Here is a 24,817-nt window from a genome sequence, read left to right as displayed (position 1 = left end):
CATGGTATTCATGACTTATTTCTAAGATTTAAAAATTTAGCCGAGGATTTGGGTACGCTTAAATTTTTTTCTTCTTCACTTTCAGTTTTTCTTTAACATCAGCACTGAAGACCAAGAAGGCCTCTACAGTCTTTATTTTCATAAATGCCCTGGAAGTGAAATACGGTCTAATGACAAGTTTTCATTCAGCCTCGATGTGAGTACCATACAGAAACTCACATGTGGGTGTTGTCAGCCGTGTAAAATGGGAGACAGTTATTTCTTCATGAGAGTAGTCTTAAGAACACTTAAGCCAGAGTAAGAGAAACATGTGGCCAAAATAACATTTATGCCAGTGGGCAGGATACTTCAGCAGAGGGTTCATAAATAAGAAAATATAAAGCGATTTAGGATGTGTTTATACTTTCAGCCTATGCATTAAGAATGTGGGTGTTATCTGCTGGTACTCACTTTCTTGAACTTCCGTGAAACAGCTAAGATTCCAGATGGCTGAATATGGGATGATCTGTTTCTGAAAAGTAAAAATTAATGTCATGTTGGTTTCAGATTGAGATCACAGAGAAGAATCCTGACAGCTACCTCTCAGCGGGAGAAATTCCTCTCCCCAAATTATACATTTCTATGGCCTTTTTCTTTTTGCTCTCTGGGACCATCTGGATTCACATCCTTCGAAAACGACGGTAAATTATCACCTCCTTGAGCCCTTCATCCACGAGTGTTCGGGGATTTATATAATTTCACCTTTTGCTGTTTTCTGAACCTGGAGCACTTGGCACTAGCGATCCTGTTCTCTTCAAAGGGCATCTTCCGGGCCTCCCTGGTGGCGCAAGTGGTTGAGAGTCCGCCTGCCGATGCAGGGGATACGGGTTCGTGCCCCGGTCTGGGAGGATCCCATATGCCGCGGAGCGGCTGGGCCCGTGAGCCATGGCCGCTGGGCCTGCGCATCCGGAGCCTGTGCTCCGCAACGGGAGAGGCCACAACAGTGAGAGGCCCACATAACGCAAAAAGGGAAAAAAAAAAAAAAAAAAAAGGGCATCTTCCCCAAAACCAAGGGAGGCCGTGCAGGAGCCTTGCCGCCTGGGAGGCCTTTGCATGCCTTGGTGTTTGTTCACTTCCCATTGCTTTGTTTAAAAAGCAAATCCAAATATTTCAATACTATACAAGCAAAATAAAATGTATAAGCAAAGCGTTTCCATAGCGAGGACACTAGAGTCCAGGACTCAGAGTGAACACATTGGTCCCATTCAGGGGCTCTTTGTTCTTAAGAGACAAGTGACGACAGCCCAGTGCCTGGTGGGAGCATGGAGTTGCTGCTGAGCACCGAAGGCCCCTGCCCAGAGCCTGGGCGGGGTACATACCGACCTCCAGAGGATCATCACTTGAGAAAACCTCTGCAAAGCCCACCTGCCTGACTCTTGGCCTTTCTTCTAAAATCCCTGAGGCTTTAACTTCCTGGTCTCTTGGTACTTGAGGGCAGCAGCAGCATATGTGTGGAGCTCGTGTTTGTGTCCATCCCCCAAAATGGAAAACAGGATACTCATTTTCAGTTAAAAAATAGTGTGAAGTGTTTGTTATAGTATAAGGCCCACAAACTGTGTAAATGATGGTATGTGAATACGGTATTATAATATGGATTTAAATTCAGACAATAATCGAGCACTCCCAAGTACCAGACACCTCTTTCTCTGGAGCAGTGGGACACATTGAGATCTCTTTAACCTCTGGTGGCCAGATTGCCTTCTAGTGGACGTGTTCAGCTCGGGTACTGGGCTCTGCTGGATGTGGTTGCTGGTTCCTGTTTGTTGTAAATCTTGTACATCCACTGGATGGAACTGTGTCTTGTTTACTTGTGAAGAACCCTGCATAATCATGTTTGGACTGGAGATCAGGCAGCCATTAATAAGAAAAAAAGAATCCTACAAATTCAGGCCATAAGAGGTGTTTGGGGGGTGGCGTTTGGTTTGTTTTTTTAAAGAAAGTTTTGCTTTTGCCGTTATTAGAAAAGTAAGAACTAGGGGTCGGAGACCTGATTTCAGGTGTAAATGCTGTGACTCTTAACTGCCTGTGTGCCTTCCTTCACTCTAAGCCTCTTTCTCCTCGGCGACAGAACTGGGACAGTCATAACTGCCCTGCCTTCCCCTCAGTCTTAGAGCCTTAGTTTTCTTATGTGATTCCCCCTGAAATGATGTGTACGAGAGTGTTTTGCAGATGAGGGTGCCGTGCAAAGATGAGGGGCATACAAAATAGCTGAGCCAGATGTTCAGTGGTATTTTAATTTCCCTTTATTTAGCGATGCAACAGTCACTGTCACTGGTTCACTTATGTAAACTCATGGCAGCAGTTTGAAATCTGTGTTTAAACGCGGCTGACCTACTTTGTACACCGTATTTTACACTCCTTGTGGAAGTATAGCGTGTGTACAGAAGCGTGCCATTTCAGCCCCCTGCCCCATCCCCGTGTTTTTCCTGGAGGCTCACAGCCAGCCACGTGAGTCACGTCACAGATGTGACTCCAGGGCTGCCAGCGCATTTCAGAGACTTGTAGCCCCTTAGTGCTGGAGGGAACTGAGAGATTTTTCTGCCTCGTCTTACTGAGGCCTTGAGGGGGGAAGTGAGAGACATGGCTAGCATCCCCCGACAGAGCTGGCCCTGGGACCCAGCCTGACTTGCTGTGCCTTTGTGGCTCTGTCATAGGCCCCAGAGCACGGGGAAGTGGGAGGGGCACGCGGGCAGCTGATCGGTTTGGTACCTGCTCTCTGCCCAGCCAGGCACTGGATGTCACGGCTCCTTGAGGCCACTGTTGGCCCATTTTCAGCAGAGGTTTCTGAGGCCTAGAGAGATGAAGGTCGTCAGGGTGGACCCCGCATGGGAGCCAGGTCGGTGTGGCTCCAGAGCCCGAGGTCTTTCCCTCATTCACATAACGGCCCAGCCATCAGTGCTGTAACTTGGACCGCGAGCCTTGGTGGCCAGGGCGTGTGGTGAGCACAGCCCTTGACGGTTCTGCACTCTGCGTAAATCTCATTACTATTCAGGAGGGACAGACTCTCTGGCCTTGACTTCCCTTTTGACCTTCAAGTAGGTAGGCACTGGAGCAGGAAAGTACCAGGGAGGAAACCAGTCATCCGGAAACTGGGTGTGCTGGGTGTGCGTCAGCGCACAGCACGCCCTCCTTATCGTTCTGTGCACGCCCTCTCCTGTTTTACTTCCTGTCCCCTCTCCCGTTCCTTCCCCGCACGGCCAGCCACTCGGATGCGTTTAATATGTGTTTTGGGGATATTCGTGTATTCTTTTTTTTTTTTTTTTTTGCGGTATGCGGGCCTCTCACTGTTGTGGCCTCTCCCGTTGCGGAGCACAGGCTCCGGACGCGCAGGCCCAGCGGCCATGGCTCACGGGCCCAGCCGCTCCGCGGCTTATGGGATCCTCCCAGACCGGGGCACGAACCCGCATCCCCTGCATCGGCAGGCGGACTCTCAACCACTGCGCCACCAGGGAGGCCCTATTCGTGTATTCTTGTAAACAAATAATGTTTATTGGTATTGCATATATTTTTTTAAATAAATTTTTTTTTTTTTTTTTTTTTTTTTTGGTGGTACGCGGGCCTCTCACTGTTGTGGCCTCTCCCGTTGTGGAGCACAGGCTCCGGACGCGCAGGCTCAGCAGCCATGGCTCACGGGCCCAGCCACTCCGCGGCATGTGGGATCTTCCCGGACCGGGGCACGAACCCGTGTCCCCTGCATCGGCAGGCGGACTCTCAACCACTGCGCCCCAGGGAGGCCCTAAATAAATTTATTATTTTATTTATTTATTATTTTTGGCTGTGTTGGGTCTTCACTGCAGCACGTGGGTTTTCTCTAGTTGCAGCGAGCAGGGGCTACTCTTTGTTGCGGTGCGCGGGCTTCTTATTGTGGTGGCTTCTCTCGTTGCAGAGCACAGGTTCTAGGCGTGCGGGCTTTAGTAGTTGTGGTGCATAGGCTTCAGTAATTGTGGCGCGCGGGCTCTAGAGCGCAGGCTCAGTAGTTGTGGCGCACGGGCTTAGTTGCTCCGCAGCATGTCGGATCTTCCTGGACCAGGGCTCGAACCCATGTCCCCTGCATTGGCAGGCGGATTCTTAACCACTGTGCCACCAGGGAAGCCCTGCATGTATTTTTAATTTATATAAACTGTTCCATCTGTAGGTATTGTTTTTGTACATTTTTCACTCAGAATATCCTCTTTAAGATCTAGTCACGTGGCTGCGTGCATGTCCAGTTCATTACTGTTCAGCCACAGTGAGCGTCCATGTCATCCACAGTGCGCGTCCCCATTCCACCCACCCACCCCCTTAATGGTGGACCCCTAGGTTGTCTTCATTTCCCTGCTTCCCCGTGCTGTCATGATCCACCCTTCTTCCTGTCCCCGGAGGGGTCTGCAGCCTCTGAAGTACATCCTCGGAAGGAGGTGCCCTGGGTGTCGGGGAGCTCTCCGTTAATTTCGCTAAGTGCCGCCGGTTGCCCGCCAGGATGCGTGCCTGTGCCGGCTTGTGCTCCTACTACACGTGTGCCAACACTGGCACCTTATGTTTTGCCAGTGTGACGGGTATAAACTGGTACTTCATTTTCTTCTGCATTTCTCTGAATATCAGTGATATGAATTATCTTTGCAGAGACATGTTAACCTTCTGGGTTTTCCCTCTGTGACTGCCTGTATTTGCATATTTTTCTGTGGGATTTTCTGTGTTTTTCTTGTTGCTTTGCATAAATTCCTCACACATTCGGATCTCAATCCCTTGCATGTCTTAGACATTGCAAATTTCTTCTCCCAGTTGAATTGTTGAGTAAAAATCTTTCATACTAATGGAGTCACAGCTATCTAATTTTAGTCTTTGGGGCAGTGCTCCTTGGAACTTAAGAGGCCCATTCCTACTCCAAGATTACAAAATGTGTATTTTATGCTTAGCAGCAGACTCCACCTGGGTTGTAAGTAAGTGTGAAGCAGAGATCCAGCTTTCCTTATTTCTTATATAGGTTTGAGCTAATTTTTTCCCAATGTCAGTCATTAAGCAGGCTGTTCTTTTCCCATTGACTTGGTATCCCCTTAACTATCAAGCTTCTGTACACACACGAATCTATTTATAAGCCTTCTAGTCTATTCTGTTGGTTTACCTGTCTGATGCGACACCCGTTTCCCGTTTTTTACGGCTGTAGCTTTGCAGAATGTCTTGATATCCGAAAGTGGAAGTCCCCACTGTAGCGCTTACTCAAGTCTTTGCTTTCTTTAGGACTTTTCTCCATCGTGGTTTTGTTTGTCTTCTTAGGTTAATTCCTAGGATGAGGCAAGAAGGGGTAGTGGAGTTGAGTGCCTGGCAGCCTGAAGGTGGACTCGTGCCCGTAGGGGGAGGTGGGCAGTGGGTGCTTTGCGCCACTGTCCTGCTATGTTTGGCAGGTTCTAGCTGTGAGGGGGGAGAGAGGGGCACAACCCCAGCGCTTTCTCTCTGACCAGCCCTGCTGCCTGGCTCCAAAGCCTCCTCTCCTCCTGGCTACAGATTTCCCCTATAGCTGTGTCTAATCACCTCTGCCTTCTTGGGGGTTTCATGCCATTTTCATAGATCCATCTGCCTCATTCTTGATTCTGCGGGCTTTCCAAGGTGGTTTCTGGAGAAGCAGCGGGCAGCCTGTTTAGATTTCCATCTTATCAGGCCTGGAAACCCATTGTGCATAACTCGGCTCCATTCACAACATTGAATTATATAGTAGAGGTGACTTGGGACTCCATTCCAGGCCTTTTCTGCTGCCAGCAACCACTTGTTTAAAAAGCTTCATGTTTGTGGTTTGCTTAGATTATATTTCCTGCCTCCTTATAAGTATATGATGCCTGGAGCTTCATGTGTTCTTTGGGAGTATGAAATATCCCTTTAATTCTTTTCTCTCTGTTTTTACATAGGAATGATGTATTTAAGATTCACTGGTTGATGGCCGCCCTTCCTTTCACCAAGTCTCTCTCCTTGGTGTTCCACGCAGTACGTATTAGTATTTTGGGGTCATTTACGAAATGATGTACAATACCTATACTGTCTGGAAAAATAAAGTAGAAGACAGGACACATCAAATAAAAGATGAAAGAATACCTTTGTCATGAAGCCTCCTTTGCTCTGGGAGGGACTCTGGTCACAGAGATGAATCATCACAATCTCCCTAATGCTAGACTTGAGATCTTCACACGTTACCTTCAGACTCAGAGTCTTCTCAGAACACTGGTTGGTGTTTATTTGTTTTGTTTTTGTTTTCCCAGTCATTTCTTAAGATTAGTGTGCCATCTGCTGAATTGTTTCCATGACTTCCTTTATTTTTCCAAATATTCCCTCATGTTCCCGTTTGATTTGAAGTTCAGTGTTAGGATACTTATTTGAGAGAAAACTGATGCTCTAAAGATTGAGGCATAAGAATTGAGCTTAAGCTTTGAATATTTTTTTTTGCCTTTTTATTTATGTATGTATGTATTTATTTATTACATCTTTATTGGAGTATAATTGCTTAACAATGGTGTGTTAGTTTCTGCTTTATAACAAAATTAATCAGTTATACATATACATATGTTCCCATATCCCCTCCCTCTTGCGTCTCCCTCCCACCCTCCCTATCCCACCCCTCCAGGCGGTCACAAAGCACCGAGCTGATTCCCTGTGCTATGCGGCTCCTTCCCACTAGCTATCTACCTTACGTTTGGTAGTGTATATATGTCCGTGCCTCTCTTTCGCTTTGTCACATTAAGCTTTGAATATTTAGTCCTGATGCAGATTGAAATGAGCCTGCCCATGGGAGTAAGATCACAGCTTCCCTGATTTGTAGGCCTACAAGGTATCCATGGGTCATACGTGAGGGTGACAGTCTCCAGACATGTGCACAAGATTCTACTGCACTTAAAAATATTGTCATAGAAAAAGTAACAATATAGCCAGTTACAATCTCAAGAAATGACAATTATTTGGATAATTTCCCATTTGGGTGTAAAGTAAAAGATTCTTTCTGGAACCATGTAGATGACGATTGATAAGATTCTTGAGTCACTTTCATATCTAGACAGCCACGTGTGGGGGAATGAAAGATGTATAAAGAAACTGATGTCACAAACAGGAAGACGTATTAAATAAGTCAGAGGCTTTTGACCCTAAGACAGATACCTAACTAGATAGATAGATAGACAGCCAGCCAGTCTGAGCTCTATGCTACAGTTGATCAGAATGCTTCAATATATACCTAGAGTTAAACGTGAAGAGGAAAAAAAAAAAATCCTTCTGTACAATATTTTCTACTTTGGTGAAAAGATATGTACTATAATTCTTATTTTCAAGATCAGCTTGGTGCTTTGTGACCACCTAGAGGGGTGGGATACGGAGGGTGGGAGGGAGGGAGACGCAAGAGGGAAGAGATATGGGGACATATGTATACGTATAACTGATTCACTTTGTTATAAAGCAGTAACTAACGCCATTGTAAAGCAATTATACTCCAATAAAGATGTAAAAAAAACCACAACAACAACAACAAAAAAAGAAACTGATGTCAGCTTTGGGAGTCCTGCCTGGAAGCATTTGGGCCACTACTGAAACTGGTCACTTTAGTTAAAATGCACTGGTGATTTCAGGTAGCTCTAAATTTACAGATTTTTTTCCAAAGAAAACATAGTTGAAGCTAGGTGATTCCACGTAGATTTATTTACTGACTTTACTGACTGATTTATTATGTAAGCAGCAAGGCTATGAAAGGTAAAGCTCTTGACTGGGGCATTGAAAAGACCTGTGGCATTTGGAGGTCTTTTTTCTTGTTTATTTGTTTTTTGGTGGTTTTATTTTTATTTATTTATTATTATTATTATTATTTGCGGTACACGGGCCTCTCACTGCCATGGCCTCTCCCGTTGTTTTGGTGGTTTTATACGTCATTCTATTTTATTTTATTTTACCTGGGCTACGGCAGTGAAAACCTGGAATCCTAACCACCAGGGAACTCCCTTGGAGATTTTAAAGAAAAGAATAGGCATCCATTTGCCAGAGTGAATCACCTGCCTCAAGAGAGGGGCCCTGGGACTTCCCTGGTGGCCCAGTGCTTAAGACTCTGAGCTTCAAATGCTGGGGGTGCAGGTTCGATCCCTGGTCGGGGACTAAGATCCCACATGCCGCGTGGCACGGCCAGAAAGAGAGGGACCCGGACTAGGTGTTAGTGACATGGAACCCTTGCGTCAAGTTCCTTGTCAGGACGCAAGTTTCCTGACATTCGTAGTGCACTTACAGGCTTCACTGTGCATCAGCAAGCTCAGCATTACAGATTGGGAGCGGGTGTCCCCCGTCATGAGGGCCTCTGGTGGCATTTCCTGTTCTGCTGTGTGTAAGGCATGTAGTAGATGATCTCTCTGAAATGCACTTGTTTGATTGCAGATCGACTACCACTACATCTCCTCCCAGGGCTTCCCGATCGAAGGGTGGGCTGTGGTGTACTACATCACTCACCTGTAAGTATGCAGAGTGACACAGGAAGCACCCATCCCGCGAAGTAGCTTGCCAGACAAGTTGGGGGAGCCGTGGTAGGACGAGACCTGCCCCACGTTGACTGGCCCCGCCCTCCCAGGGCAGCCTGCCGGATTCCTGCCAGGCCTGAGGCGTGTGGCGTGTAGTGGCTGTCCCGACCTGAGAACGTGGGGCCGTCGACGTGCCCCTGCCGATCAGATAGCAGGGTGCATAGCTAGCTACCGTGTGCCTGAAAGTGACGCTCACTTACGGTGGATTCCCTGAGTTTGGCCACCTGTCTTTTGCAGGAAGTGCGTGAAATCATAGAACTCTCAGAGTGAGACGCTAAAGACACCCATTGGTATCTGTTCATTTTTTTCCTTTGCAGCTTGAAAGGGGCCCTGCTGTTCATCACCATTGCGCTCATTGGCACCGGCTGGGCTTTCATTAAGCACATCCTTTCTGATAAAGACAAAAAGATCTTCATGATCGTCATCCCGCTTCAGGTAAAGGAACCCTCGTCCTGCTTGTCCTCGTTCTCTCTTGACACTTAGCTGGGCTCAGCTCCAGGCCTGCCTGGGAAGAGGGAGTCATTTCTCCTGGAAACCCCCGCTTCTGCCTTTGGGGTTAAAGACTGGGCCTCTCTTTCTGAATTCTGACAGACCTAGACCTCAGGTCATTGCACTGGGGGATGCTCCACCATCTACCATCTTTAAGCCAGCATGTGAATAGGGAGCTGCTGAGAAGTTAGGGAATCTGTTTGCCTTGTAACAAGATGGTCCTGTTAACAAAGAAGCTTGGGTACACAGTGATTTGATCAACAAATTTTTTCCCCCCGGCATGCCGCACGGCTTGCAGGATCTTAGTTCCCCACCCAGGGATTGAACCTGGGCCACGGCAGTGAAAGCGCCAAGTCCTAACCACTGGACTGCCAGGGAATTCCCAACAAATTATTTTAAAACTGAATGACATCACTGAGTTTCCACAAGGTAGAATATGAGACATTGGGGCAAACATTTATTAAATGCTTCATATGTTTGGGGCCCTCGACTGAAGCCAACTTTATAAAAGTGTGAGCCCCTCAGGAGAGGAACCTTGTCTTACGTATAACAGTCTTACTGGATATAGAACCTGGATGTAAGGGACGCATAATAAACAGAGAGGTCCTAGCAGGGATGCACAGCTCCTCAGCTCTGCTTGACCAGGGAGCTTCTATTTGATAAAGTTGTTCTCATCAGCCAATCATTTTGGAGCACAGAGTCAGTGTGGCAGGTGAGGGTGGGAGAGGGACAACTTTCTGGGCACCCAGGTCGGCCTGCTCCACTCTGGTGATGGGCGGTTTGGCAATGCTTGCGGCAAAACCATCTTCACGTTCAATAATAAGGGGCCACACTAGTGTCAGGGGAATGATGCAGGCCAGCTGCTGTAGGTTTCCAATGAGAGGGTATTCACCCCAGTTCGAATGAGCTGGAAGAGCTTTATGGTGGAGATGGGCCTTGCCCAGGTTTTAAGGTAAGACACGTGACAGGCAAACGTGACACGGCTGTCTCGTGTACAGGAGATGCTGAGGCGCTGGGCAGGTCTTGGCTGTTGAGCCCCTGGGGCCACTTCTCTGCCGGGCTGAGCTCTCCAGCCTGCCAAGGCCTCAGAGCTCGGAGGCGGTGGACCAGGGTGCTCCTGCCCCTGCCGTCCTGCCCCGTCTCGCCTTCCCTCTAGGAGCCGCTGCCTTCCCCCCCAGTTTGACTCTTCCTCACATAGCCTAAACTGTGATATAAGGGACACAGCTTCCCCCCTTTTGTTCCCCACAAGGTTACGTGGCAGGTCACTCGGAGGAAACAAGGCCACTTACAAAACTGAATGTAAGGAAGTTAGGAGTATTTAAGTGTCAGGACTCGTCTGGGAAGTCCTCGAGCGCCAGCCTTGAAAAGTTGAAACCGTTTCCTTTTGGTCATGGGGAGCCACTGTGCGTTTCTGAGTAGGGAGTGAGGGATGTAGAAATGGAGTTTCGAGAATGTGATTGGCGCTTGGTTCCACACCAGCGCCTCTGGGAACATTTTGTGTCTCGTGTCAAGAGTGTGAACTAAGGACAAAATGGCATTAAACATTTAAGCTGTCAGTTTCCCACTTTGTCTTCATGGACAGAGCCACAAATGCACATGTTTAGGATGGACTGGGCTGCAGGAGGCACCCAGAGGCTGGGTGTTGGTGGGAGACTGAAATTTCAAGCTAATTTTTGCATTTGTATTAAGTGAATTAGGGCTTCAGTGATGATTTAACTGATAAGTCCTAGATGGAACGAGAAACTACCCTCCCCAAGTCATTGCACGACAGGTTTCACATTTTGGTACAAGTGTGGAGAATTCCCTTTAGAGCGTGAAGCAGAGTATTTGGGACCACGGACTTCGCATGGAGTACAGAGGTGGGATCCTGATCTCTGCTTTCGGACCTAGTGATAATCTTCGAAAGAATATCATAAATTATGTCTCCCTTCTGCTCAGTAGTGCCACAGTGTTAAAAATATTGCTCTCTCTGTTTAGCCAGCTGAGGGACTTTTATAACATGCTAAGAGCTTAATGACAGGACCGAATGTACAAGGCATGTCCTTCACTTTGGAGATTGAAGCAGGCCGTGGACGCGGACGCACCTCAGTGCGGAGAACCAAGCCGCGTCTTCTGTGGGGCAGGCCGACCCGGGTTATTCCTCTGAGGAGCAACGTGTCCACTCACCCACTGGGCTGAAACCGGCCCTCCTTGCCGCTCTGGTCTCTGATAAAAGAGTCCTGTTATCTGTCCCCGAGGGCCAGGGGCCCCATGCGTGAGATCTCAGGCCTGAGGAGGTGGCTGAAGGGGATGTGAAGTGCCAGCTGTTCAGCACCTGAGCCACTGCTGAGGCTGAAGGTGCCTGCAGAGCAGCGTGTCCCGGTTGTCTGTGGCTGCAGAACACGTCACCCTGTTGTGACTCAGTGACTTCACAGCGCAGTGACTGTTGACTCTGTCTCACGTTTTCTGTCGGTCAGGAATTCGGCAGTGGCTCACGTGGGTGGGTCGGTAGGTCTCATGCAGTTCTGGTAGACGGCGGAGGGGCCGTCTTCACTTGCCTCCGTCTCCTGGGCTGGGAGGACTTGGTCAGATGAAGGGGGAACTGTGGGGACTCTTCGGGCATCTTCTCTCTCTCTGCCTGAGTTCTCCGGCAGGGCGGCTTCAGGGTAGCCAGACTTCTTATAAGACCGGGTCTCCAAAGGTGTGTGAGAGCCAGGCAGGGGCAGTGTCCTTGGCGTGACCTGCCTTGGAAGTGACGTGTCAGTCACGGCCACCCTCTATTGGTCAGAGCATTCGCAAGCTCGAGGAGGCACGGAGACTACTTCTTGATTGGAGGGAAGCAAAGTTCTGCGAAAGCACGTGGACCTGGAAACCATGCTGTGGCCCCAGGGTGGGGCCTCTAGGTCCCAGTGTCCCCCCCACGTCGGGGCTGCTCTTGTAAAGATTTGTCCATGCTTTGGGGCCTCAGCGACTGCTGTGTCCTGCAGGTCCTGGCAAACGTGGCCTATATCATCATAGAGTCCACTGAGGAGGGGACGACCGAGTATGGCTTGTGGAAGGATTCTCTGTTTCTGGTGGACCTGCTGTGCTGTGGAGCCATCCTCTTCCCGGTGGTGTGGTGAGTGCCTGCGGGGAGGGAGGCCGCGTGTGCACTGTGGGCTTGTCTGTCCAGCCCGACGGCTGAACCCGCCATTCCCAAACTGGTCAGAATCACACGGGGCATCTGTTTAAAAATGACAACTTCCTGGGCCCCAGACTCACCTGAATTAGTCTCCAGGGACAGGACTTTGGAATTTTTGTCTCTTTCAAGTTCCCAGTAGATTGTGATAGCGCTCATATGGCACAGGCTTTTAGTAGTTCAGACACTAGAGCAGATTCTTGAGATGAGAACTTAGTAGCAACATAAAATAGCAGAATGAATTTAAAGGGAAGGGAGTTGAAGAAAGCCCATAAACAGCCTCATCTTGCCAAATTAGGTAGAAACTGAGGAAGTTTATTAACATAAAACTAGTGATAGTTCTCAGCTCATAAACATTGCAGATATCTTCAGAATGGTTTGCTTCATTCATGGAAGTGGCGGACTTTAGATGCATGTATTGTGCTTTGTGTGTAAAGACACGTTAGTGCCAAGTCAGTGGTTGATGAGAAAGAATATCCTGAGATCTCATCAAAGTGAAGGAAATTCTTGCTTCAATAGGAAGCAATTAGAGGAAGAAGGGCTAACAAAAATCAGACACTCGCCTTCATGATGATCTAGTTCCGTGGCTACTTGAAAGCAATCAGTTCTTTTAGAATAAAGTTTAAAAACACAGATTTACCTACCTTTTATTAGAAGTGAGGTGTTCCACTCTGCAGTGCCCCATGCAGTGAATTAATATTTTTAGACTCCTGGGGTCGATCAGGTCATTCAGTTATTCTGATTATTTAGAACATGGTGCCAGTGGAGTGTAATGCTCATTCTGGCCAGTTATTTAGATTCACTCTTAACCCTAACTTTGTCATACTTCACATGTGTACATGCATCAGTTCAGTAGATTGAGCAGACAGCTGCCAGCACAGGAGAGAGAGCGTGTGTGAGTCTCGTTAATCTCCACAACCTCCCCGTACCCTGCCCAGGCTTCTGTGACAGGATGGCCAGCGTTGTCTTCAGGTAGAAGGAGCATCTTATCATCAGGGAACAGAGCCTCCGCCCCCACTGCCACATGTGCGCATGACATAGGAAGGCCCTGGGGGACGGGGAAGCCCCATACGCTCCAGACCTACAAGGGGCAGGTTCCTGCCGTTTGTTAATTACAGCACTAAGGAGCAGGTGCCAGATGGCAGGATTCTTCAAGGTAAACGCTCTGAAAATTGCTGTAAAATGAAGAAACTCAAGTACTAGAGAGGTGGTTTAAGAAACAGTATCAAAAAGTTTTTAAACATTCAGATTCGGCCAGCTTTGGTCCAGTGTCAGCTTTGTGCCACTTAATTTCACATGTTGCACCATTCAGTTCTCACAGGTGGGCAAACTGCGGAGGTTTTAGGAGAAATGACTTACTTACAGTTGAGTAGAGAGTGGGCAGCTGTGCCAGGACTGCAGGCTGGGTCTGTGTGACCCCAGCCCTTCTCCCCCTGTGCCATGTCCGCTTGTGCTGTGCCCTTCCTCCCACACAGTCCTTCCCTCGGTCCCTGTGAACTCTGCCTAGGACGCTGGTCTACAGCTTCTTTAAGAACGTTCACGTTCCCCTGTCTGAATGGTAATTAGTTACCAGCACCTCACAGCCAGAAAAGATTCCCTGGAGGTTGGCATTTTTTCAGCAAAGTTAGAAATCTCAGGTCGATGAAGTATCGAGTTTGCATGAAGCCTTGTGCTCGCAGCTCCTAGACCTAGACTTCAGAAGTCGGCCTGTGACCTTCTTATAGGGTCCATTCTCTCCAGGTAGCAGGTGAACTCGCTGAGGCTCCATTGTCCTAGCTGTGTTGCGGCGGGGGCGTAGCTGTGGGACTGAGAGATTAGGTAGAAAAAGATGAGGAGTGTTGCTGTGTTTTGATCTTTCCCCTCACACCCAGGTCTCTGCCAGGCTTTTTTGAGCCAGCAGAGGGCATCTTTAACCCTCAGGCTTGGGCACCATACATGCTGAAGGGTTGATTATCAACAATCATGTTGTCTAGGGAGAGTGCTCTAAAATCATCTAGTCCAGCCTTTTAAGTTTATAATCGAGAAATCCAAGGCCTCAAGTTACTAGTGCTGAAAATAGAGAGGAATGCAAATTTGTTAGCTAACCTTTTTGTTCTCCAAATGTTTATTTTTAGGTCAATCAGACATTTACAAGAAGCATCAGCAACAGATGGAAAAGGCAAGTTCCTTTCAGGGCCGGACAGCGTTCCCTGAAGCAGCATGCCTGGGCACTGCTGAGGGTGGAGCAGGAAGGCCGGTGCCCAAGGGAGAGCCCTAGGGGCTTCTTCGTAAGAGCAGCCCCGGGTTGTTTGGTGGGGAGGCAGGTGGGGAGCATTACCGAGAGGTTGTGTAAGGCCTGGAGGTGGCTGCTTATCTCCACTCGTGAGTGTGAGCTTCACCTTCTCAGAACTGAGTCAGGAGGAGAAAATGTTGTCTTGGAAGGACCAGATAACACTTCACTGTGAGAACAGGAGGTATTACGGATTGGGAATGGCTACGTGTAAAGCATCCCTTCCTGCTGATTTAACACGCTTTCAAAATAGTTGTGTCAGTATTAATTTAAAAAGAGACTCATGCCAGAAAGAACCTCTGAAACTCTGATTTTTAAATGGTTGTGCCATTATGACCCTTTTGCATCTTCTTGATTTTCGAACCATGCCTCCTAAGTCTGAAAAGAAACCACAGAGAAAATGTTTTGCGTTTCTGGGCTAACTTGAATAATGTCCATGACTACAGGCTGCCGTGGGCCATGCGGGGATTTCAGGCCACAGCTGGTTGAGGAGGCATGCTCTCTCTATGGTCCCCTCTGCCTCTGGATCCATGAAATCCCACACCCAGTGCTGGTAGTAATGTTCTTTAAGGCAGATTATTCATTTGTTCTTGTTAAATAAAATTTTGTTGCTGACCTGTTTTCTGATTGTAAAAGTAATGTAGATTCATTTTGGAAATTTTGGAAAATAGCTAGTAGGTACACATCTTCCTTCACACTTGCTATACAGTTAATATCACATGATTTTCCTTGAATTGAATTAACCTGACTTCAAGGCTTCATACCAGTGTCAGGCACGATCCCGGCGTTCTTACTGAGAGCACAGCACTCGCTGGGGCGTCTCCAGTTTGGAGTCCACGGTAGTTCCTGTCGGGATTCCTGCTGTCTGGGTCCGTGAAGCGCTCTTGCTGTGAGAAGCCTGGTGCGTGACGGTCATGCCAGGCTGGGAGCCCCGGTCCTCAGATTCCAGGCTCCCAAGGTGCCCCCAGCTTCCCAGGTGGCCGTAAGGCGCCACTTGCAGAATGTACCAGCTCTCTTTCTAGTCCCAGGAAATAGCTTTTTTTTTCTCTCTCTCTCTTCCTTCAAAGGCCCTGGATTCCCTTCTCCCTCTGGAATGCTCTCTGGGATAGATTCTTTTTTATTTTTTTTTAAATTTATTTATTATTTATTTTTGTCTGTGTTGGGTCTTCATTGCCGCACGCAGGTTTTCTCTAGTTGCGGCGAGCGGGGGCTACTCTTCGTTGCGGTGTGTGGGCTCCTCATTGCTGTGGCTTCTCTTACTGCGGAGCACGGGCTCTAGGCACTGCGGCTTCAGTAGTCGTGGCTCATGGGCCCTAGAGCACAGCCTTAGTAGTTGTGGCGCACGAGCTTAGTTGCTCCACGGCATGTGGGATCTTCCTGGACCAGGGCTCGAACCCATGTCCCCTGCACTGGCAGGAGGATTCTTAACCACTGTGCCACCAAGAAACTCCTGGGATAGATTCTTTTCAGTGAGTTTAAGCTGGAACGTGGTCTGCAGAAATCTTTTGCTTTTAGCCTGGCCTTCTGAGCCACGGATCTCAGAGAGCCGTTCTGCCTTCTTGGAGTGGGGTAAAGGAAAGCAGCAAAAAATAAACCATGAATTAGAATCTTGATAAAGTACGTTGCCACAAACAGAAAGTAAAAACCCACCTTCTGGGAACTTATTGTTTGGGCATATTCTTGCCTTTTTTTTTTTTTTTTCCTTCTATGCATGTTATATAAAAAGTTGGTTTTATTATTTCTGTAACTTAATGAATAGGTCTTTCTCTTATTTTAATATATTGAAATGAGACATGTTAACTTTTTCATCTTTTTACACTTCAGTAGTTCTGGGTTCATTTTACTGACTGTTTGACTGAAAATGTCCAAAAATCCCAAGGGTAATGTTTTCCAGTTGATAAGTTTTATCTGTACTTTTCTTTTTTTTTATTAATTAATTTATTTGGCTGCATCAGGTCTTTGTTGTAGCGCGTGGGTTTCTCTCTAGCTGTGGTGCGTGGGCTCCAGAGCACGCAGGGTCAGTGTTTGCGGCGTGCAGGCTTAGTTGTCCCACGGTAGTTGTGGCACATGGGCTCTCTAGTTGTGGCATGCAGGCTCAGTAGTTGCGGTGTGCGGGCTTAGTTGCCCTGTGGCATATGAGATCTTAGTTCCTCGACCAGGGATGGAACCCGTGTACCCTGCATTGGAAGGTGGATTCTTAACCACTGGACCACCAGAGAAGTCCTATCTGTACTTTTCATCTTGGCTTCATCCTTACCCCTTTGTGAATTCCTCTATTCCTTCCTCACCACTCCCTTCTCCCCTTCTCCATTGTTCTGATCCTTTGACACCTCTCTGCCTTCTCCACGTTGCTTTTAGAGGGCTTGGAGGTGACTGTGGTAATTAACTGTCTCTGTGACCATTTATTCCATGAGACATTAATTGTTGGCTGAGGATCTTAGTAAAGTGTCCTGCCTGCGGTGGACAACACAGCAAGTGAAGCCCAAGATGGGGGCGTCGCAGTTGTCCCCCAGCATCTGTAGTAAAGAGAAGCTTTATGGAACAGGAACGCTTTTGTCAACCCCTGGGGCATACAAGGCAGTTTCTTGTTTTTTCCACCAGGTGACAGCATGGGACCTCTTCAGCAGAGAGCGAATATGAAAACCGGAAGTCATGCAGGCACACCAGGGCTTTTGTTCCACCATTCTCGGGACATACCATTAAGAAAGCACCCATTCCTCGTCAGCAGATATCACAAGCCCTTTGAAAGAGGGACAGAGTTGATTAGAATAGGGGTGTCTTCTTGATTCGTCTTCTTTCACTGAACTGATGTAGGCTGTGGGGTGCTTTGGAGCTAATCCACAAATGCATGTTTCACTCTGAACTTTGAAGAATGGTTATGCTTGTGACCCTTCCAGAAACAGGGCAGCCATGTCCCCACGGTTGAAGTCTCCCCTGCAGAGAACTCAGGGACAGCACGCTGCGCTGGCACACCATCCTCGGGCATGGCTGCTGAGCGGCCGTGCCCTGCTCGGCCTCCCCAGGGCAGAGGTGAGGCAGCACGGGAGAGCTTGAGTGAGCGCACGGCCCACCGCCTGCTGGTCCTGGAGTGTTGCGGTCGACCCTCTCTGCTCCTCAGTTCGCGCGGCCTGAGGTCTAGCCCATCCTGGAGGCAGCTGACAGAGCAAAGGCCGTGGGCAATAAAGTCTCCTGCGGGATTTGGAAGCTTTGGGCTGGATGGAGCCTGACACTTTGGTTCTTATTCTTAGTCTCATTATTCCACTGACTCATTACATGACCTTGACCGCGACTTGGGCTTAAGGATGTCAGTTTACGTGCGGTCTAGGCTGACTGATTGCAAGTGGGGGAAAGGCTGTAGTTGTTCTCCCCGCACTTGGGATTCATATTGCTTTCTTTTCTTTTTTTCTTTTTTCTTTTTTGATAGGTAAGAAGTAGATATATTTAGAGGGAAACACACTCCACAGAGTGGGGGCCATCTCAGAAGGCGAGAGCGGCACCAGGGTACAGGGTTGTCAGTTTTTATAGAAGCAGGTAATTGCATAGGTAATGAGTAGGGGGAGGGTGTTCCAGCTATTTGGGGGCATGTTGCTTTCAAAGAATGTGGGTTTGGATTTGTTTACTTCTTTGTGTCTAGATTCCTTTTGACAGAAGCTGAGAAAGTATAAAGGAAAACATTAAGGGCAAAGCTGCCCACTGTCCTTAAGTCGTGTCTTTGTCTCTTCTGTCACACGTGGTGGCTTCTCTCAGGTGCTCTGTCATTTAATGTCACTGCCGGGCCACATCCTCTGAGAGGAGGCTTCGTTGAGTCTTCACAGGCACGCCCAGCTCTGCTGCGCTGTGTTTTGCCTTCCAGGAGTCACTGGCTGTTTCTGCCTTTGAGCCTGCACCCTTGTTCCCTTCTGTTACTCCAGTGTCTTTACCTCAGAGGACTGGACTGGGGAGACACACCATACATCTGATTAACAATCTCTGCTTCTGAGCATCTTCTTTTTTCCCCTTTTGTTTCTGAGGAAATTTCAACGGAAGCCTTCTTCGGAATCTTAGCTTTCACGTGAGCTTCAAAAGCACTTAAACAAATGGTGATTGGCTGGTTGAAGAGGTTATGGAGGAAAGGCTTCATCCCCAGCTGCCACTATGTTCTGAAAGTAGCTGTGGCCTTGAGAGGGCAGCCGTTCTCAAGAGGGTCCTCAGGATCAGAACTTTTTTCATAACAAGACTTTATCAGCCTTCTTTGCTGTTGATGTTTGCACTGATGGTGCAAAAGCAGAGGTGGGTAAGACAGCTAGCGCCTTAGCATGATTCAGCACGGTGGCACCAAACTGTTAGTGGCCACTGCATTCTTCATTACCATCTACTTCCTGGGGGTGAAAAAGAATGACCTTGATGAATTAGGAGAAAGTACTAATGTTATTAAGTCTCAACCCTTGAATATATGTCTTTTACCATTCTGTGTGGAATGGGAAGTACCCAGGAAGCACTTGTGCATCGTACCGGGGTGTGGTGGTCATCTTGAGAAAAAGCATGTGTGCAGTTGTTTGAGTTGTGAGCCCGACTAGCTGCTTTCTCTCGGGACACTGTTTTTATTTGAAAGAATGATGACAGTCGAACTATGTTTACTCAGACCTGGGCTTTTGACAAACATTTTCCTGAAAATGAACGAAGTGAATGTGTCACTTCAGGAAAACAATTAAAAATATTTGTTGTCAGTGATCTAATTTTCACTTGAAAGCACAGATTTTAATTTAGGAAAACTTATAATCTACCACTGTAAGCTTGACGGCTTCCCAGTTCTTAACAGACATCTGGTGTGAGCAGGGGTGATATTCAACAAATGTGACTTTAAAAATATTTTATGATAAAAGTTTCAGTATTTCAGAGATCTGCTTAACTCAGTGAAACAATATTTTCTACCTGATCAGTGCATGTTACACAGTCATGCATGAATAAAAGATCCATTCAGAGTCTAAGATGGACCAGTGGATTTTACTGTGACAGAGTGCGAGAGTTCATTGCTACCGGGACTTCCCTGGTGGCGGAGTGGTTAAGAATCCGCCTGCCAATGCAGGGGACATGGGTCCTATCCCTGGTCCACGAAGATCCCACGTGCCGCGGAGCAACTAAGCCCGTGGGCCACAACTACTGAGCCCATGTGCCGCAACTACTGAGCCCGTGTGCTGCAGCTGCTGAAGCCTGTGCACCTAGAGCCCATGCTCCACAGCAAGAGAGGCCACCACAGTGAGAAGCCCGCGACCCCGCTCACCACAGCTAGAGAAAGCCCGTGTGCAGCAATGAAGACCCAACGCAGCCAAAAATTAAAAAAAAAAAAAATTTTTTTAATTAAAAAAACCCAATAATCTAAAAAAGAAAAAGTTCATTGCTACAGTTTCAGATTCCCTACCTCACCTATCTTTAAGAAGCTGCCATCTGTCAAGCTTTAATGCAGAATCAAAGACGACTGTTCACAGTTCTCTGAGAAGGCCGACATCTGATTAGGCCCTATTTTCTTTATAGACTTTAACCAAAACATTCCCTCACTCCAGATTTGAAGGCAGAAGCAGATACAAGAATCCAGTTGTGTTCTATTAAGCCAGACGTTACAGGAATTTACACAAATGGAAAACAGTTTTACTCTTTTCATGAAATTTTTTTTGAAAGTTATTTTTTAATAAGGAAAACATTGTTTATATTAACATGTAATGGATTATTTATTTTTGTTACTTTTAAATGAATTATTAAATGTTTTTGTTTCAGTTTCTAATATGGTAAGTATTGGTAGACTCTACTCATATTAACAAAAGCTCCTTGTGGTCCTCAGTAATTTTTTAAAAGTGTGAAGGGGTCCTGAGACTGAAAGTTTGAGAAACGTGTGTTAGGGACAAGGCTTCCTGAGTCTGGTGGTCACGATGACCGTGAAGGGGAGTGAAAGCCTGCCTGGTTCTCTTCTCCTGTGCCTCCTGAGCCCGTTTCAGACTTACTTGGCCATATTCTATGACTATTTAATAAGATGTCTGTTCATTCTGGGCAACTCACGGGGGGAAAAAATGTTTTATTTGGATGTATTCATATAAACAGGCCTAATGAAATACCCACTGATGAGAAAGGAAGAGAAATATCCTCTGTCTGTTTTTATAGATAAAGTCTTACTGGAACACAGCTGTGCAGTGTGTATGCCTGTGGTTTGTGGCTGCTTTTGCACTGAGGTGGCAGAGATGCCTGGCCCACAAGGCCTAGACGCCTGCTCTCCAGGCCTGTATAGAAACAGTTTGCCGGCTCCTGGCTGTTGTAGACATTGAAGAGATACCATTTTAAAAACCGTACCTACAATATGGTGCTATTGACTGACTTTATTCTATACTGAGCACTTTGAAAACTCTTAAGCTCACATAGATGTAAGAAATCACTCCTTTTAAGCATTTGCCGAACTCCAACTTTTGTATCCAGAACTGTGTTCTTTGTTGTTTGATTGGAACAATAGCTTTTGCATCTTCATCTGCTCTGATGTTTTACCTGACCTGTTACTCTAATGGGAATTGGTACTTTCCTTTAACTAGCAAGATGGCTTTTCGCATGGATCTCCTCTGTTTACCAGCAGGGCTTTGGGTTGTACCCTTCCACCTGGCCCATGTGAATAAGCACCTCTTCCTCAGTTCCTGGTTATAATTCCAGGTTTGTCCAAACTTTTTTTTCACTTTCCAAGTGGAAACTAAGGTAGCCCCAGATGTACTGATGCTCTAGGCACTGAGGACTGTGATTAGGTTAAACTTGGAGACTCTGGGTCAGAAGCCTGGAGGGGGAGAAGGAGGGCAGGAGAAGGGGGAGCCTCCTGGCTGCACATCTGGCGTGATTCCACCTCCTCGGCATGGGGCTGGGGCCGGAGGTGAGGGTTGAGGGTGGTGCTCTAGGACGGGGTGCGGCCTGGGCAAGGCTGATTTCCTCCAGAACTGCCGTCTGCTAGTGTCTGCCCCGCTGTGGAGGGTAGTCTGTTGGGCTCCTGGCTCTGGAGTGCTGTTTCCTGATGATAGGAGAGAAGAGGCAGAGAAATGAGATTCCCTTTAGCTGGTCCTTCAGAAGATGTTCATGCTTTTGTCCGTATGTAGCCAGAGCACGTACTTGCAAACCCACCTCTGTGCCAGCAGTCTGATGCATACCACGGGAGCCCTGTAACAGTTCTCGGCTCCAGAAGGGTGGAGTGTCAGCAGGCAGAACGCTTTCTCTCCGGCAGTGTGATACAAGTACTCATAAAACTCCTGCCTCTCTTAAGGCATGAGGTGAGCGGGCATATGTCGAGCTCTCAAAAGGATTCTGTCCTGTGCTCAGGGCCACTTCACTGAAGTGTGTGGCGACCCTGTGACTCTGATGTTCTTCCCATGGCATCCGTGAGTACCTTACCCTGACGTGTGCCACCAGGCACTTCAGGCGCGGGTAGGGGGTGCATGGCCTTCAGCAAATTTTCAAACAAGTCTGTGACCCTAGGAAGGGTGAAAACCATAGCTAAGTAGACTGTCATGAAGAGAGAATGAGAGAAAAAATTGTATTTTATGAGAGTGGCTTAATACAGTGATTTTTAATTTTTAAAAATTATTTATTTATTTATTTATTTTTGGCTGTGTTGGGTCTTCATTGCACGCGGGCTTTCTCTAGTTGCAGCGAGCGGGGGCTACTCTTTGTTGTGGTGCACAGGCTTCTCACTGCAGTGTCTTCTCTTGAGGAGCACGGGCTCTTGGCGCGTGGGCTTCGGTAGTTGTGGCACGTGGGCTCAGTACTTGTGGCTCACGGGCTCCAGAGCGCAGGCTTAGTAGTTGCGGCGCACGGGCTTAGTTGCTCTGCGGCATGTGGGATCTTCCTGGACCAGGGCTCGAGCCCATGTCCCCTGCATTGGCAGGCGGATTCTTAAGCACTGCGCCACCAGGGAAGCCCAGTGATTTTTAATTTCTTTAAACACCAAAACCCCTCTTCTCATTACTTTTCCTCCTCAGATCACACAAAATTCCTTCAATGTCGTGAACCTAATCACAGCTTCTGATCAACATTTTGAAATAATCATTTAGCCAGTGATACCGCCCTGAGTTCGTATAATCTACAACCAGAAGCAAAGGGGCCTCTCATGTCCTCAGGCTGAGAACCAGCCTCATCATGGTCACATTACCAGTTTTTTTTTAGGCCTTTAAAACATTGGGAACCTAACTGCCTGAGGGGTCCCTCCCTCGGCCACCCAGCGGGCCTGGTCAGTAATCTGGCTTGGCGGCCCACCTTGGCTCCGGGCGTGGTTCTCTGTCTAGGGGTGTCAGCACGCATTTGACTCTGAGAGTCTCGAGACAGACACAGTTGAAACCAGCTATTCTTCATCACTGCAGTACTCAGGGAGGTCCGGTTCTCTTATTGAGAAGGTGCTGTCCGCTGTTAACCAGCTGTGTCTTCAAGCAGTGGGATGTCTGACTTCCGCCACGGACTGAATCTGTGCAGTGGGTGGCCCTGGGGCTGGGGGGAGTCCCAGTCATTCTACTCAGCTCAGCTCATTGCGGGCTTCCAGAGACGGGAAGTGATGGGAGGGGCTGATAGGAGCCAAGTCTGAGATCAGCTTGACCCTGAGGACCCCCCATCTAGCGGGGCCTTTGGTGTGGTTATAGAGTATAAGGGAAGCGAAAGGCAGAAACTTGCTTGACTTGACAGTGAAAGTCTTCATAGAATTACTTTCCTCATGTGGGATGGCCATCAGCTGCTCTCTTGGGCCATTCTTGTTTCTTTCTTTTTATTAGTCATTTAAGATAAAATTTTGCTTACAGTAAGATGCACAGTCATTAACTGTTCAGTTCAGTGACTTTTGACCACTCCTGGGTCATTGATTTAAGTATATATTGGAAATGTATTTTGAACCACTTTTCACACAACCCTCAACAGTTTGAAGGTCAAAGAATTTCATTCTCTAAGTAGTTCTTCTTGTATTAGCGCACCCTTCCCCGTACTTGCTCCTGATACCTTCTCTGCGAGATGCGTTAGTGGAATCTCTTCTTGATGGAGGCCAGAGGGCACCCCATGAGCTGATCACTCCCCAGAAAGGACCCTTTCAGAACAGTGGGGTCCTAGGTCAGTGTGCGGCCTGGCTTTCAGGTCTGTGCTTGACCATGAACAGGGGAAGCAGCCCTGTCCCCCGTACAGAGTGGGCCTGAGCCCGAGGCTGAAGCAGGTTGTGGAAATGGTACTGCTGAGAGTGAGTCAGAGTGAGTCTCCTGCTGTCCAGGCTTTGCCATCACACTCCTTTCTTTCATTTTTGTGCTTGACTCACAATCCCCTCTGAAGCGTGGCAGGGAGGAAGCAGGAGAAAAAGGTGATGGGTAGGTGAGGATGTTTTTAAGCCCCGAGGCTTTCCTTGCTCCCGGAGAAGGATTGTTTTGGAGATTTTTCACCCTTTAAGTGGCTGTCGTGGGCCTTTGCCTCTGTGTGTCCCATGGACCATCCAGTATTGACTCCTCTATACTGGATTGCTGGCAGCTCCTGGGCATTGCCCACACTCTGAGCCACCATCACATCCCTGAGCTGCCAGTGGATTACAAAGCTATGAATTGCCTTTCTCTTAGCACAAAGTGTAGGTGTTAAAAGCTTGGTCCTTGGAGGGAGGGACCTGGGTTTGAGCACTGGCCTCCCCACTTACAAGCTCTGTGACCTTGGTAATTGACTAAACTTCTTCAGTCCTGAGTCCTTCATCTGCGAGGCAGCGGTAACAGTGCCTCTTCCCTCGTGGAGGATGTTGTGGGGATTTTACATGAGGTGAAGCATGAGGGGTGCCCAGGCCGGTGCCTGGTGCATGGTTACCACTCAGTAGTTGTGACCACCTGCACTATTGTTCTTTTCATTGTCACAGTTCCGAGACCACCCAGGGAAGACCACTGGGGAGGAAGGGGACGACCTGCCTTCTTGCCAGCCTGTTTAGTTGCCCATTGGTGTAAAGAGGAAAGGTGAAAGTCTAGGGAAGGTGTGTTTCCTGTAGATCGGGTGTGTTTGCTCTTTTGCTGCTGTGTCAGAGAACTGACTTGCTAAGTATATGAGAACCTGGGTTCTTCCTGCCTCGCAAGCACTTGTTCTGTTCTCATTGGCCACTTGTTCTGTTCTCATCAGTAAAAAGCACTTGCCAAAATCCAGGGTCATGGCTGTTTTCCTGAGAGTGAGTGGGAGGAAGAGGAATGCACAAGAGGCCAGCCTTGTAGGAGCTCCTGAAGCAGGTGGACCTGCTCCCTCCCTGCCCCCAATCCCTGCCCTTCCCCATTCCCTGGGAGGCTTTTCAAAATCCTTATAGCCAGGCCCAGTTGCAGAAGAATCAGGGGCAACCTGGGCCTCTATCCTTAAATAAAGCTCTCC

The 24,817-nt window shown here is 47.9% G+C and overlaps 1 protein-coding gene across 2 annotated transcripts in view; it reads left to right on the top strand.

Annotated features, from left to right (window-relative positions):
* The window catches only part of GPR107 (G protein-coupled receptor 107), a 70,890-nt gene that overhangs the window by 25,658 nt on the left and 20,415 nt on the right, over positions 1-24,817 (top strand). Inside the window, exons 8-15 of one of the 2 annotated variants that reach the window (XM_060102491.1) lie at positions 86-196; positions 547-680; positions 5,919-5,994; positions 8,410-8,483; positions 8,867-8,984; positions 12,005-12,135; positions 14,310-14,353; positions 17,066-17,122. In XM_060102491.1, the coding sequence (XP_059958474.1) occupies positions 86-196; positions 547-680; positions 5,919-5,994; positions 8,410-8,483; positions 8,867-8,984; positions 12,005-12,135; positions 14,310-14,353; positions 17,066-17,122 (745 nt within the window). The remainder of the gene's footprint in view (positions 1-85; positions 197-546; positions 681-5,918; positions 5,995-8,409; positions 8,484-8,866; positions 8,985-12,004; positions 12,136-14,309; positions 14,354-17,065; positions 17,123-24,817) is intronic. The other variant, XM_060102490.1, reaches the window with a different exon arrangement.

This window comes from Mesoplodon densirostris, chromosome 6 (assembly GCF_025265405.1).
Source record: "Mesoplodon densirostris isolate mMesDen1 chromosome 6, mMesDen1 primary haplotype, whole genome shotgun sequence".
NCBI lineage: Eukaryota > Metazoa > Chordata > Mammalia > Artiodactyla > Ziphiidae > Mesoplodon > Mesoplodon densirostris.
This window is presented reverse-complemented; position numbering and strand designations above follow the sequence as displayed.